The sequence below is a fragment of the Natrix helvetica genome (genome assembly GCF_964273705.1).
Source record: "Natrix helvetica genome assembly, chromosome: 1".
Classification (NCBI taxonomy): domain Eukaryota; kingdom Metazoa; phylum Chordata; class Lepidosauria; order Squamata; family Natricidae; genus Natrix; species Natrix helvetica.
In genome coordinates, this window is record NC_138548.1 from 335,548,851 (window position 1) to 335,565,453 (window position 16,603).

Genomic DNA, 16,603 nt, shown 5'->3' on the forward strand with positions numbered 1-16,603 from the left:
ATTTTGAACATAATCTTTGGCAATATTTGAAATGTTGTATACAATCTATGCAATACAATACAATACAATACAATAGTAGAGTTGGAAGGGACCTTGGAGGCCTTCTAGTCCAACCCCCTGCCTAGGCAGGAATCCCTATATTGTTTCAGGCAAATGGCTATCCAACATCTTCTTAAAGACTTCCAGTGGATGCTTTTTTAAAAAAAATAACCATTAATTCAGTCAGAGATTTTCTTTCCAGTTAAAACCCGCAGTTTTCACACCAAGTGGTTTATTTTTAATTCAGCTGATCCAAAGAAACAACAACAACAAAAAAAAAAAACCCAAAGCATTAAAATCAAACTCTGAACAAAGGTCAGGTCCACTTTTCTAGACAATTATACAGTATGCCCAATGTTACTGAAACCTAAGATAATGAGCTCTAGCGATAATAAGCTGTTAACACCATTATTATTTTTTTCAGACAAATGCAGCTAAATACTTTGGGATCTTTTCATCACTGGAATCTCTACAGCAAAGGCAAACCGAAAGCTTCAGAAAATCACTGTTAGGCAAAAGCGGATGTTTACTAGCTCTTTTGCTGTGACTGAAGGATTTGGGGGGGGGGGGTGTACACTGCCAGGGGTGGCTGTGTCTTAATTTGGATAGAATTGCAATATGGGCATAAGATAAATATATAGGTCGTCCTCGACTTACAACTTTTCATTTAGCAACTAATCAAAGTTACAATGGCATTGGGGAAAAAAGGGACTTACAACCAATCCTCACAGCATTCTCCCCGGTCATTTGATCCAAATTTGGAAGTTTGGCACATATTTGTGCAACTGGTACATGTTTGTACATCCTAGGGTTATGTGATCACCATTTGTGACCATCCTAACTGGCTACCAACAAGCAAAGTCAATGGGGGAATCCCAGTTTGCTTCCTGATGATGTGATTCTCTTTAGTGCAATGATTTGCTTAACAATCCTGGCAAGAGAGGTCGTAAGATCAGGCATGACTCACTCACTTAGCAGAAATGCTGGTCCCCAATAGCTACCCAGAGTCACTTAATCTTTAGATGGGTGGCATATACATTTCATAAATAAATAAAATTGTAGCCGTAAGTTGAGGATTACCTGTACTTGAAGGTTTTGATTACGCAGACAAAGAAAAAAATAGGCCAATGGTCAGGATGAGAACCGTATCTTTCCTTATATGAATGTGATTATTTTTGGAAGGTTTCTGGTATCTCCCCCCAAATTGAGTTTTTTTGGGGGGGAACTGCATTTAGGCTTTTGAACTTTCATTGGAGGAAGGACAACCTCAGCTCCTTGCTAACAATCAGAATTTACATCAGAAATAACCTTCCAGAAGTTGTGTAGATGTTCCTTTTGGGGACAGTCTTTTTTCATGTATAAGACTCTTGCTGTTTTAATCAAATTGCTGTTTCGACTTTGTTAACGACTGCATTCACACAGCATATCTACCCAGGATCCTGAAATAGACATTTTTCTGGGTGCGTGCAGTACAAGGAACTATAAATTAACCAAGGGTTTCGCACAATGCATTAAACCACACACAAAAAATCTGATCCAGATAGACAATAATAAAGTTTACCACATTGTGCAAATGCAGCTGCCAGATCGTTAGCTGATTGATTTACATGTGTGTATACAGCCACTGTGTTTTGTTTCCTATGCGACCATTTGTTGCTTTATATTTTTATATTTTGCTGTGTGATGTTTAGATCTTTGTGGAAGGATAGGCAAAATGTAGATAATTTAAATAAACAAATAGGTATAAAGTACTGTAGGTTTTAAATTTGAAAGGAGAATGGTTGTACGCATAGTAGTTCCCCCAAAACCATAATCTTTCATGGGGGGAAAAAAACCCTGTTTCTGTCATGCTGTCTGTTTTCTTCCTCTGTATCTTAGCACATTTTTATTGCTGCACTCTCCAATCATAGCCCTTAGGCTACTGCTGAAGATTAATGCAGATTGATAGAGAAACAGATATAGATATAAACAGACAGCTACATTTCACACCAAATAGTTTGAGCTTCCTCGTTCACACTGAAAGATGTATCGTTTATATGTGGCAGCCTTCTGGAATAAAGTCAAACCATCACTTTCCCCTCAATTTATCCTTTAAGTCAGGAAAGGAAAACCATTTCTCCAATATAATGAGACAAAGGAGCAGAAGACCGCTTCAATTTGGCTTGGCCTGTCAGCCATCACAAGCAGGGCCCCTGGAAAATACAACAAGTCCTCAGGTGTGCTGAACCTGTAAATGAGCTCACCGAACATTCAGTCTGGTGAGAAAAAAAAAAAAGCCCATCACAAAAAGGAGCTCCATAAATTCACTGAAATGGAAAAAACCAGTTTCCCTGAGAAATTTAGTTACTGGATTTAGAAGTAAGATGCCATTCTGGGGTGGTGGGGTTATGGTGGTGGAAGGACGTTGAGAAGAGAAGCACTGACAACGTTGATCGCTAAGTTTGCAACCAAATTTAAAGTTGTCCTCCAGCTTAACTGGCCTGTTAATATTCTGAGCAATGCGCTCTGATAGCAAGGCAACTTTTATGATAAATGTGCTCTCCAATCTGTGCACCAGTGAGGCAGCTATAAAAATCAGAATAATTCATGCAAAGGTTCTCATTATGTTTCTAAAAACACTTATTTACATTTTAAATCGCGGAGCAGACAATATGAAATATCCTTCATTTAGACAGGTGTAAGTGAGAAAACAGATGCATTCATTAAGCGGGGAACAATTCAACGAACAATAACAACAACAATAATAATCATGGAAGGGGGATGGGAGAATGTTGCCACTTGGAGTAAAGACCACGAAATAAACTTACCTGAAAAAACACAGCCATGGTTCCTATGATCCTTTTTTCTTGGATGGCTGTCCCGAAGCTGTCAAAGTCATCGGGGTTGTAGAAATAAATCTGCATCTGTGAAAAATGGGAGGAAAAGGCATTTTTGAGAACCTGAAGGCAAGGTAATGTGTTGCTGTTGTCGATCCAGGAGACAAAAGATTAAATCTCTGGCTTTGTCATGAAGTTCACTGACTAAATCTCATTCTCTTTCCCTCTTGGGCTACTACCTCACCTATGTTATTTTATTATTACTGTTACTTACAGGTCTAGGAGGATTAGATGAAGTCCAAGAAGATGTATGAAAAATACGTTTCAATTTAAAACCCATTCCTCTTAATAATTAATTATCCCAGTTGCTGGCTGAATGACGCATTAATAATTCTCTGGTTTTAAATATGTGTTTACATGTAATGAAGAGATACAAACATCATTAACCACTGATGGTGATACCTTTCTTCACAGGTTCATCTCTTTTTTGGGGTGGTGGTGGTTGAACAAACAGTTAGGAAAACACTTCTATATGAATTATCAAGTTGTATTTACATCTACAGTGGTACTCTTTAACAGTTATGACAATTATTTAGTCTTTAGGTTAAACACTGCATCATTTTTCTCAATGGATTTCTCTCTCATGGAAAAATAAATGCATATGGAGTATAATTAAGAGAGAATGTTTGAACGGTTCTGCCTTCGGAGAAGAGAGAGTGGTTGGTATGGAAGCACATTAGCCAGACATAGTGATGTACAGCTTATACAAATATGAAGGCAATCAAACAACAGCTTTACTCCATCTGCTTTCCGCAGAAACTGTCCTAATTTATTAACTGAAAGGCACTACAAATTAGGGGCAGGCATGCTCACGGCAACATGTGGGTGGCCTTCTGTGTTGAATAACCAACATCTGTGCATCGACTGCTGTTCTGTAATAATAAACCCTTGCTGTGTTAGCAACATCTGCAGCTGAGTATTTCCTTCACCCGCATGGGTGCTTTCAGCGGTAGCATCACCTATATTTGGCAATTTCCAACTAAGTGTGCTAGACTGCAAAAGTGAGATCCTAATAATTGATGATGACGATGGATTGGGATTCAGCAGATGCAAAAAAACTAATCTTACTGTGTTTCAAGTTATTACAAATGTTTAGCAATATAGTAAATTAGATAATTGATTTACTGGTAGTCTGTAAATTGCTAAATGAAAGACTATCTGTCTCTAGCTCAGATCTGTAAGCTAGCATCTGGCAATGGTTCTCCAGACTCTTTAGCTTTCCTTGTGGATGCCCGGAATTGAAAATATTTGCCAGGGACAGCTTTTCTTTGGAAACTCAAAATCATTGTATTCTTTCCTCCCAAGGTTCTTAGGTAAAAGGTAAAGGTTACCCTCGCATATATGTGCTAGTTGTTCCCGACTCTAGGGGGTGGTGCTCATCTCCGTTTCAAAGCTGAAGAGCCAGTGCTGTCTGAAGTTGTCTCCGTGGCCATGTGAACAGCATTACTAAACACCGAAGGTGCACAGAATGCTGTTACCTTCCCACCAAAGGTGGTTCCTATTTTTCTACTTGCATTTTTACATGCTTTCAAACTGTTAGGTTGGCAGAAGCTGGGACAAGTAACGGGAGCTCATTCCGTTATGCGGCGCTAAGGATTCAAACCACCGAACTGCTGACCTTTCTGATCAACAAGCTCAGCGTCTTAGCCACTGAGCCACCGCATCTGCTCCAAGGTTCTTAGCTGGTATGAAAATAATTAGCAGAGAAGTTATGGATTGTATAGTAATATTCTAGTTTAATACCCCCATCTTCTTTATAACATTCCCTATATTTTAGAGTTACTTCCAACTATTTTTAAAAAGTCAGGATATTCTCCTTTACCTTTTAATATTTCAGAATAATCTAGTTTAATGAATTTTAAATTGATTCCATTTCTATAGCCCAAATTAGCACATTTTCATAACTAAGCCATAACCCCAAAGAGCAAAAGCATTCTGAATTCTGAAAATGACACTAATAGGGATTTGTTCTATAGCCAAATACTTGTGTTATATTCTGGAATCCAGTGATTCCAAGAAGCTGGACTTTCAGCAAAACGAGGGCTTCCAAACAAAGCAGAATTTTCTTTCAAGATGTAATGGTCTACGAGAATGTCCCTGAGAGATAGGAATAGACAGGACAAGGATCAGATGAAATGCAGTTAAGAAGCAATTGGGGCATAGCAAACTCCTCCTAGTTTCTTGGGCTGTAAAGGTGAGGGAAGAGATATGTGTTTTCAGACTGGAAAGATTCTATTAACCTTTATAATAAATGTAGTGCTAGTATTCATAGTTGATGCTTCTTGTCTGGACTACATCTAAGTAGTCCAGACAAGCTATCATCAGATTTGAAGAGAGTGAAACATTACAAGATGCCATTTTATGTGTGTTTGTTGGTATAAACCAGAGTGGAAAATTACACAACCGCAACAAATGCTTTTGTCATCCTTTTTGTTTTTAAATTTCCTGAAGAAGAGCATGGGAATTTAGCAGATAATACATTGGCTTGGCACTTAAAAGATAAGTGTTAAAAGATAAGTGTTAATTGTGTTGACTTCTTATTCCCAGCCTCATAGATCATTCATAATCTCAAACAAATTAACAGCCTCCAGGTTTGGAAAAAGTCAATTTATACAAAAAAATTCACATGCTATATTCATGCACTGATGAATAAATTAAACAAATTTAACACAATGTGGCCCTCAGTTGGACTGCCTCAATTCCATTTACCTAAAATCAATAAAACCATCAATAAGGATACATTACATTTTATTGCTCATTCACAATAAACTAAATCCCAATTTTCCTTAAATTCATCAACATATTTATAGTATATTATGGTAGAATAATAATATTCAAAAAATGACAAACAATTTCAAATCAAGATTGATCATATTTTAAGTAAGTTCCTGTTTTTTATTTGTGTCCATAAATATAAAGAAGGGCATTGATTTTATCCAATATTTTATAAACATAATATTTGATATTAGGAGATCTGCCTGGATGTGCATAAAACTTTTGAAATGGTATACTGGAAATATCTGAAACAAAAGTTGTTTAAATACAGTTTGCTTCTGTCTTTTATCAATCAAATTAACTCTTGCACTAGAGTGATTAAAATATTTTTCCCTTCATTTATGAAGATTTTCCCTGAAACTCATCAGGAATTTCCTTTATCCTCTCTGAAAAGAGTAAATTGGCATTGGACTTATTGGCCTGCTTTATTGTACAAATCAAAGACATTTCAAGTATAACTGTGGCTCAGCATAAAGTGTTATGGATGACCTGTCTTTTATTGGTCTTATACTTATCTTCTATATAAAAAAAATATTGATACTGTGAAGCAATTCAGAAATTTATCCTATATTAATTGGAGCAAATCCCAGCTGTTCCCTGTAGATTCTCATATCTCTATAGAAATGTGAAATAAATGGGAGACTCATTGTTTATTTATGCATTCATCCATCTCATTTATCATGGAACTCTGAACAGTTTCACAACAATATAAATATGAAACAATCATAATTTAGTACAGTCAAAAGGCAGAAGATACACAAATCCAAAACACAATTCAGTAGAAAAATCAGAAAAAAACAGGTGTGAGCCCCCAAATACACTCTGAAAGGGCTCCATCTTCACTCTTTCTGGAAGGTGACTGGAACATTGGGGATCTAATCTAACTTTGATGAGAGGCCAATCCACGTGTGGGCAATGCTATAGTAAAGCAGTATGTATCTGTGCCTTGATACCCTACATCTCTTGGAAGTGGAGAACCACCAGGTGCTTTCCCCAACAAGGTCTAATAGGGCTGGGCTGATTTAAGAAAGTGAATACAGTCCTAATGATGAGTAAGTGCTAAGCCATAAAGAGTATTATAAGTTAACACCACAGCTTTGAATTACACCCAGATGACAAAAGGAAACCAATGAAGAATCTGTCATACTGATTCAACATGATCTGACTGATGGATATTATGTAATAGACTAATGGTTACGTTTTGGATTAGCTGAAGCTTTTGAGTGGCATTTAAAAGCAGCTCTATATGTCTAATACAGCGGTATCCAATCTTTCCAGCTTTGCGGCCTGGGGGTAGGGGAGAGAAGAGAGGATGGTTCCATATGAGTGCACAGCTCCATTTGTGCAAGTAGCTGACATGTATGCCTACCATGCACGCAAATGGCACTGGGTGTGTCTGCTCATCCACTGCACACGTAAGTGGAGCGGCGCATGCACAAGTGCTCACACACCACTTCCTTTGTCCAAAGGTTGGGGATCCCAGGTCTAAACAATTGGTGACAAGGGCCTGTGTCACTATACTAAGATTCTCATGTCCCAGGTTGGTTTACAACTGGTAATAATTCTTGATGGAATTCCTTTACGGATTTCAGAATAATTTTCCAATGAATCTTTCCTCCATTAAAGATGTCTTTTTAATCCTCAATTGCAATTAATTTATTAATGTGCTTTGGTCTTCATCAGTCCATGACATATGGATTTCTCACACGGCAAAAAGGTTAACTATTCAGTATTGGAAAGATGAAGTTACACCAAATTTACAATCTTTGATTATAGAACTGTACCCACTTACATCTTCAAAACTGGTACTCCCTTAACTCAATGAACAAACTGATGGATACTGCTTTGTCCGATGTAAGTTTTAATAACTAAAAATAATCAGAATGCTATTTTCTATATGTAAAACAGAATGATTTTATATCCCTCTCTTTCCTTTGAATATAATCCGTATTTTTAAAATTAAAAAGTAATTTTCCATTGCAATCAGTTGAGACAGCATAAAGACCTAGATTTAAGAAGGATATCCATCATGCCTCTCAAACCATAAAGACTAACATTTATCAAATCCAGGATACAGAATCACCTGGCAAGTGGGCAGCATTATAAATTGAACAAATAAATAAAATCCTGCTTCCAGTACTGGCAAGCCAAATGTCTTTGGAAACATTATAATAATGGCATGAAAAGAATAGCTCTTCTGCAATGCTTGGCTCAGATATGCACCCTGCTCAAACATCATAATAAGTCACAACGCTTGGTTAGAGCACCCAAGCCAATGATAGCTGCCTCCAGTTATAAAAGTGTATGTTCAGAGGTGGGAATTCCAAGTGGTTAGCTCCCTACAATAATACCCCCCCCCCAAGCCAATATTTGGCTACCTTGTTAAAGTACATGCAGATGTTTTTGAAACCAATGAATCAGTCCTAAAGGATTACTATGTGCGCTGCAAGTCATATTTGGAAGATGTTTAGCATGGAACTATAATTTTGACTCTGAGGGGGTCCTTAGTTTCTCTGAGCTTGGTTGTTTTCCTGCAGACACTTCATTACCCAAACTAGGTAACAACATGAATGCTAATTCTAACTCTTATTCACATAACCAGTTTGTGCGAATCAACAAACTCCCCCATTTGCAAATAGCAAGTAACAACCCCCGCCTCCTTTTGAAATCTTGGGTCATTAATGGCACTGACATTTTAAATCAGCTCAATGCAAATTAAGTTTTTAAGCCATCCGAGTTACTAGTCATTAGGAAAACCAATGGTTTCCTGCTGCAAGATGAAGTGAGCTAAATTCCTCTCATTAATTTAGCCTTGTTCGTACGTACTAAAAAGGGCATGAAATTGTGTCCGCCTGATTCTAAACTAACTGCAGTTACCCATGATGCACAATGCCGAAGAGATTTAGTTTGTTCAGATTAAGGATCATTAAATGGGATCAAAGCCAGGATCAAATCAGATTTCAGAGACCTTCATAAGGTGGCAGGCCTTGTAAACCACATTCATTTTGCATCCAAAAGCTGCTTTTTCAGATAAAGAAAGTAGAGATAAACTGAAAAACAGGAATCTGAGTACCCGCTTACTTATATTTTTTCTCAACTCCCTTGTTTTGTTGTAAACAATAATTTGTGTCCAAGGGAATCCTATCTGTCCCATTCTTCCTACCCAGCAAGCCGAAGAATCTCTTATAAGTTGCCTGGAAACCACCTATAAAAAACAAATATGTTTTAATTTTATCTCCCACTGAAAGTTACTCTGGAGTGGGATTCCATCGGTGTAACAACCGGTTCGCTCCGTGTACTTGCAGTGCATTTGGAAACTTACCTTCCACTACAGCCTTGGTGCAAAACAGCCGAGGCGCAGCAATCCGCTCTGCCGCGCCTATCAGCTGAGCTTCAGAAAAGGGAATATAGGTGAGTATAGCGCAAGGGCGGGTAGGCCGGCCCAGCTGAAAGTCAAAGCGAACCGGTTCGCTCCCAATGATATTTGGAGCTACTGATTCCCCCGAACCGGTCTGAACTGTTAGATTCCCACCCCTTCAGTCAATAATTACAAATGTATAAATAGGAATCGTGATATCCAGGGCTGCTGGACCTTTATTATTATTATTATTGGCTATATTTAACATTTTAAATATCCATACAGTAGTGAGCGGCAAATAACATGGGTTTTGTTATTTGTTAACTAAAATCGTTACTTGGTATTTTCATCTGATTTATATTCTTTCTTTTAAAGTGATATTCAAACTTTATAACTTTTAACCTTCCTAAACTGATAAACAAGCTGGAGACTAGCTCCTGGTAAGAAAAGTCTATTAGTACAAATTGGGGTCTGGCTTATCTCTTTTGTGAACCCTAAACAACCTTTCTCTTCACAATTTATTCCCCTTCAGACCTCATTTTAATAAACATGTGTGCTATTATCCTGTCCAATCAACTTTCCTCTTTCAGATTACTTTGTTATGTTAACTACAAAAGGGGATGTAAGCTAAAGATTGGGGTTCCCTCTTTGAATGAGGAATCCTTTGTCTGAACATTCTGATAAACTGTAATAAAATGATCTTCTTGTCTTGGTTAGCCTCATTGGAAAATACGCACTATCATAGAAGGGACTTGGTGGTTCAGTGGCTAAGATAAGTTTAAATTTAAATAAATAAATAAATAAATAAATAAGATGCTGAGCTTTTCGATCAGAAAGGTCGGCAATTCGGTGGTTTGAATCCCTAACGCCATCTAACAGAGTGAGCTCCCGTTACTTGTCCCAGCTTCTGCCAACCTAGCAGTTTGAAAGCATGTAAAAAAGTGCAAGTAGAAAAATAGGAACCACCTTTGGTGGGAAGGTAACAGTGTTCTGTGCGCCTTTGGCATTTAGTCATGCCGGCCATATGACCAGAGAGATGCACTGGCTCTTTGGCTTTGAAATGGAGATGAGCACCGCACCCTAGAGTTGGGAGCGACTAATACATATGTGCGAGGGGAACCTTTACCTTTACCTAGCTATCATAGAACATAGAATAACAGAGCTGGAGGGGACCTTGGAGGTCTTCTAGTCCAACTCCCTGCACAAGCAGCATGCATTCCCCAGCAATCTATAAAAATGAAATGCACATTAAAATCAAAACAATGTGCAATAAATGCAGTGCAATAATATACTTCTTTATCGTAATGGGGGCGTTTTAAAATAATGTAAAAATGCTCAGCCCACACATAGTTACACTAAAGCATACCGTTTATTTTGTTCAGCATTCCTAACCTGGTCCTCTTGGTGATATGATGCTGGCTCCAGAAGATGGGAACTGTAGTCCAAAAATATGGTTATGGGAAGGTAGCTCCAGGTTTTTAACCGCAAAAGCTGTTTAAAAACAGTCAGCCTTTATAATGAACCAGTCAACTAGCCACAGAGGCAATAATTAAGCGGGCTGATAGGAAGCCAAATTATTTGGGGAGGAATTCAGGGAAAAAAAGGATTTCAACTGCAGAATATTGGAGGAAGTAGTTGGGATGATTTGCTTTGATTCAGTGGAGCCAACTATTAAAGAGACTAATCTTTAATTATTATTACCTCTCTCGGCTGCAGTGTGGAAAGGAATTATCCTCAACTGCCATTTGCTGTAGAATATTAAATCCTTACTCAGAACTAAATTGTATGCAAAGTCTCTATATCCATGTAACAAATATCTTGGTGAGGTTTTAAACATGACAAAAATATTTAGGGAAGGCTAAGTTTTATCATGGTGCATTTGATTTCTTGTTGCTGGAATTTCAAAAGACTTTGCAGTTTGAATATCACTTTCAAAATTAAGGAACTTGTGATACAATGAGTTTATGAACAGGATTCTGCAAACAGAGAAGTATGCTTAAATCTAGTACTTTCAATTGGGTTGTGTTAGGATATGATTTATATTTTATATTGCTCAATCTGACCAAATATTAAAGCTAAAGGGCTAGAAACTGAAATGTTTTCAGAAGATAAAAGGAAAAAGATAAAAGAAGCAAATGTTTTTTCTATATTTTTTTTCTTCTGTTTTAAGAGCAAAATCATTAACTATTGTACAAAGAATAGAATAGAATAGAATAGAATAAACAGAGTTGGAAGGGACCTTGGAGGTCTTCTAGTCCAACCCCCTGCTTAGGCAGGAAACACTACACTACTTCAGACAAATGGTTATCCAACATCTTTTTAAAAAACTTCCAGTGTTGGAGCATTCACAACTTCTGGAGACAAGTTGTTCCATTGATTAATTGTACTAACTGTCAGGAAATAGATGATTTAACATTCCAAATAGCATCCCTTGGTAACCTTCACGAAGAATGTGAAACTCAGGTAGGACTGTTTATGACTGAATTACTTGTAGTTTCTCTTTTGCATAGTGGCCAGAAAAATATTTCCAAGGATATGACATTTACGGGAACAGATTTTCCCCTCATTTATTTTCTGAACGTTAGATCTATACTCTCTTGGCACTCCATGGATTGAAAATTAATTCCTCATTATTGTCTTGTCCATTTTTAAAAACCCATTTACGTTCATGGCTATCCTTTGGCTGGGTTGCTCTGTTGTAAGAGTGGGAAACAAAATATCTCACTCCTCTGCCTCCAAAGAATTAATAATTTAAAGAGCAGCAGCAATCTATCACTTTCCCACTTACTCATCTTTTTATGTCAAACGAAAAGCCGCAAATGCTTCAGCGTTAGCCGTAACCCTTTGAGAATTTGAGTTGCTAATTTCTGTAGCTTGTCACATACTATTTATGTATTTATCATGCTTCTTCTGAATTACCCTTGGGCTAAGGCAATTCATGGTTTGAGATGATGACAGATAAACCAATAGATAAATACAAAAGAAAAATGGATAGAGACCAAAAGAGGAATATTCCATTTTTTTTGCATATGATTATGACAATTAGGTTGAACAGATTGTGAGCATTTTTATGACTGAAAGGGCCAAGTGATACTGTTTCTAACTGGACAGGTAGAATGAGAGTTATTATTTCATTTTTACTTTATCTATACAAGGTGGAATTAATCTACTCTTTCCTTCCCCTTTCTATAAATCTCATGGTGAAATGCAATCAATAAAACAAACCATCTTAAACCAACAAACAAAGCAGGGCTATTAGGCAATCAATAAAAGTTAGAAGCGTGGGAGGCTACCCAGATCTTAACATGGCAGACAAATGAAAATATTATCAATGCCAACCAGATCAATGTGGGGAAAACATTTCATGATTAAGTTGCCACAGTCAAAAGGTCCCTCTTAAATACTTAAGTCATTTAAGATGGCCCTTGACTTACAACCACAACTGAGCCCAAAATTTATGTTGCTAAGTGAGACATTTGTTGTGAATTTTGCCCCATTTTATGACCTTTCTTGCCACAGTTGTTAAATGAATCTCTGAAGTTATTAAATTAGTAATACGGTTGTTAAATGAATCTGGTTTCTCCTTTGCCTCTCATATCAGAAGGTCATCACATGACCTGGTACACGGCAACTATCATGTTAAGGCTTTCCCCGTTAGGAGACTAGAGTTCAGCAGCGGAATGTAGTAATGAATAAGCCGTTGAATAGTCACTCACAGCCACCAAAGGTAAAACAAAGAATAGCTTTACTTGCGTAACAAAAATTGGATAAATAGTCTCCAAACAGACTATAAGCAGTCTTGAAGTATATACAGTCTATTTACACCTCGTTGAAGTTACAGTTGCTCAACTCACAATTCACCATGTAAACAGGTAACTTAGTTACAGACTAGCCACCATCCAATACATGGTCTTCTCTCCAATACAAAGCTCATACATTAACAGTCAGGAACATCAGTAGCTATCCGGCAAGGAAACCGTAATAGTTCCTTCCTCCTTATATGGCTGCTTAAAGCAGTTAGCATCCAATTACATCTCTCTAGCATTTAAAGTAACAGATACATTTGTTACAATCATGGCTTATATACATTGCCAAGCCAAGACTAGGGTTACATTCCTAACACATCATACATCTGAACCAGTTGCCCAAGCATCCGAATTTTGAACACCTGATAATGGGACAGCTGCAATGGTCGTAAATGTGGAAAACGTACAAACCATTGTAACTTTGAATGGCCAATAATCAACCTGTTGTAAGTTGAAGACTACCTGTATAGTTATGCCTCGGCAGGGATTAATACACAGAGAGATTGTAACATTGAGTAGATGAGCTGCTTGCACAAACCCTGAGCCCCAAACTCTTTAGTGTAGAATTTGACAACACAGAATCTATGAACATCAGAACATTTACTAGTACATTCAATAGTTATTCACTTGGTTAAATACAACTAGAATTAATCACCTAAACTTCAAGAAAACTTTCACAAACATATCTGAAAAAGTGCTGTAAGCTTTTCAGATAATGCACAATTTCAGACAATTTTGGGTATACACCTGGGTTATTGTGCAATATCATGGATTTCACCCCTTAAATTGTCAATCCTAATTTAAATTTCAAACTTTATTACCAAACTCTGAGAAGGAAGTACCATATTTTTTGGAATATAAGATGCACCGGAGTACAAGACACACCAAAGTTTTGAAGAGGTAAATTTAAAAAAAAAAGTTTTTGCACTCTGCAAACCTCCCCAAAACAGCCCGATTTTCGCAAAAACTGGCCTGTTTTTTTTGTCAAAAAAAGGAATGGATAGCCTTTAAGAGACTTATAGTGCAGCGATGGCGAACCTTTTTTGGCTCGTGTGCCATAAATGGGGGGAGCGCAGGGGGGTCATGCACAGGCATGCCGCACCATAATGCAATGTGCGACCCCCCCAGTGCGCATGCGTGCATTACAGGCGCGACCCCCCCATTTTTGCATGCTTTTTTCACCCTCCCCCAGCCTCCGAAGCATTCAAAATGACCCTCTGAGCAAACCGGAAGTCACTTTTGGAATATAAGATGCACCGGAGTACAAGACACACCAAAGTTTTGAAGAGGTAAATTAAAAAAAAAAGTTTTTGCACTCTGCAAACCTCCCCAAAACAGCCCGATTTTCGCTTCCGGTTTGCTCGAAAGGTCGTTTTAAGGACTCCGAAGACTTCAGGGACTGTCAAGAGGCTTCCCTGAAGCCTTCGGAGCGCTCAAAACGACCCTCTGAGCAAACCGGAAGTGCGTTCCTGCACTTCCGGTTTGCCCGTAGGGCCGCTTTTTTGTGCTCCGGAGGTTTCAGGGAAGCTCATGAAGCCTTTGGAGGGCCTCCGGGGAGGGCGTTGGGGGCTCTTTTCGCCCTCCCCAGGGTCCTATAAAGCCTCTGGAGCCTGGGGAGGGCGAAAAATGGCTTTAAAAAAGGGTGAACTCAGCTGGCCAGCGTGCGCATGTGCACTGGCCAGCTGACAGGGCGGCGCCTTGCGTGCCCTAACAAATGGCTCCATATGCCATAGGTTCGCCATCACTGTTATAGAGTGTTCCTGAGCGCTTGGGGGACAAAACTGAGCAAAAAAACAGTCAATCTTTTGCTCATTTCTGCCCTCCCCAGCCCCCAGGAGCTCTCTGAAAGCCTCCTAAAGCCATTTTGGTGAAGGGGACAGGGTTTTGTGAGAAATAAAATGCTGTATTCAGTGTATAAGACGCACCCAGATTTTCAGACTCTTTTTTGAGGGAAAAAGGTGTGTCTTATACTCCAAAAAATACGGTATATCAAAAGCTTGTAAAGTAGTTTAAAACTAAGTGCAAATGCTTTTTGCGCTACATGCAGCTTCCGAGTCATATTCAAAGTCTGAGACATATTAATTTGTTCCCCATGCCTGGTAACCACTGATCAATAGAGCAACTAACCTCACGCTTGGCTTGGTTAGTCCTCATCTAACATATTACCACATTGTGATAGCAATCCAGAAACCGACATAGCCTTTCCCAACTCAATGATAGGAAAAAGAGTCAATACTGAGATGCATCATATTTTGTCACTGGATGAGGTTTTCTCCCATTCAATAGATATACCCACATCCATCTGTATTCTTCTATGTACCATGATCATTTTGGACTGTGAAGAAACTGACAAAATTAGAATTGAGAGAAAGGATACTGATAATTTCCCTTACTTGAGAATTCAGAGTCAATCATATCCTACTTCTTCAAAATCAATGGTCTCTCATTGCCATGCTTAATTTTGAATCATGAGGAGCATCAATACCATTCCTTCATCATCACATGAAGGAAGAGAAGAAGGCTGAATCTTTCAGGAGTGTTTAGTTATGAGGCCAAACTCATAATATCCTCCTGCGTGAGAAGCACTAATGAGTAGTAACTAAGTCCGAGAGAAGCTCAGACCAGAGGTGACATTCAGCAGGTTCTGACCAGTTCTGGAGAACCGGTAGCAGAAATTTTGAGTAGTTCAGAAACCCGGTAAATACCACCTCTGACTGGCCATGCCCCCATCTATTCTCTGCCTCCTGAGTCCCAGCTGATTGGAAGGGAATGGGGATTTTGCAGTATCCTTCCCCTGCCACTCCCACCAAGCCATGCCCACCAAGCCACACCCACAGAACTGCTAGTAAAAAAATTGAATCCCACCACTGGCTCAGATTTCCAATATCCACTCAGAAGATGATTCCACTTCTTGGAAACGACATTTGTGTCAGCCCACTCAGAACTTCCCTCTTTTTTTATAACCTTCCTGAAGGGCCAATAGCTTCCTATTTGTAAAGAACACTTTTATCCAACTCTTCTGTCATCTCTTCATCGCGATTCATATGTGTGATATATCACATTGATATAAAATACATTTTATGTCAATATAAAACATTGATATAAACTAGATTTTCTGAAACACCTTCCTGATGCAGTAAAACTGGTGGTACTAAATGGATGGTAAGATGTGCTTTACCAGATGTGTAAAATAAGAAGTGTATCAGGGTGTACATGTTTAAGTCTCCATTATTCAAGTTCTACATGTGTATAGTGTCTCTCCTAACCAAAACAAAAAGCAACGCTTTAATTGTGTGCGTTGTGTTGTCTCCCTTTGAATAGATTTTATGCCAAACTACCTGATCTACTTTTTTATAGTTGAAAGAGATTAATAGTAGTTTGGGTGTTGTGGAAGAATTTCTGCTGAGATGGAATCTTTCTGGCCAATTCAAGATATTCAAGGGAAGAGATCCATGTTGTTGCTGGATCACAATAAGCCCTGCAGAGTCAACCATACTTTTGGAGAATGGAGAAATATGGATAATCTGATATTTCTCTGGAATAATGACATGGGATATGTCTGGGACTTGGTAAATAGGAGGCTGTCATAGAGTCAGAACTGTAATGCATCTTGTCTAATTTGAAGTAATCTGACTTGTAGCTGCTTCCCCAAGGCCTTATGTGAAAACTTTTCTTAGTTTCTTCTCTGAGATTTTATGCCAGATTATTCAGATTAAATAGTAGATTTTCTGGATGGAAGGCGATTCAAT

The 16,603-nt window shown here is 38.3% G+C and overlaps 1 protein-coding gene across 6 annotated transcripts in view; it reads right to left on the reverse strand.

Moving 5' to 3' along the window:
- Window positions 1-16,603, reverse strand: part of PTPRG (protein tyrosine phosphatase receptor type G) — a 772,027-nt gene that overhangs the window by 211,580 nt on the left and 543,844 nt on the right. For all 6 annotated transcript variants that reach the window (XM_081935636.1, XM_081935635.1, XM_081935639.1 and 3 more), the window contains one exon: window positions 2,847-2,942. In XM_081935636.1, the coding sequence (XP_081791762.1) occupies window positions 2,847-2,942 (96 nt within the window). The remainder of the gene's footprint in view (window positions 1-2,846; window positions 2,943-16,603) is intronic.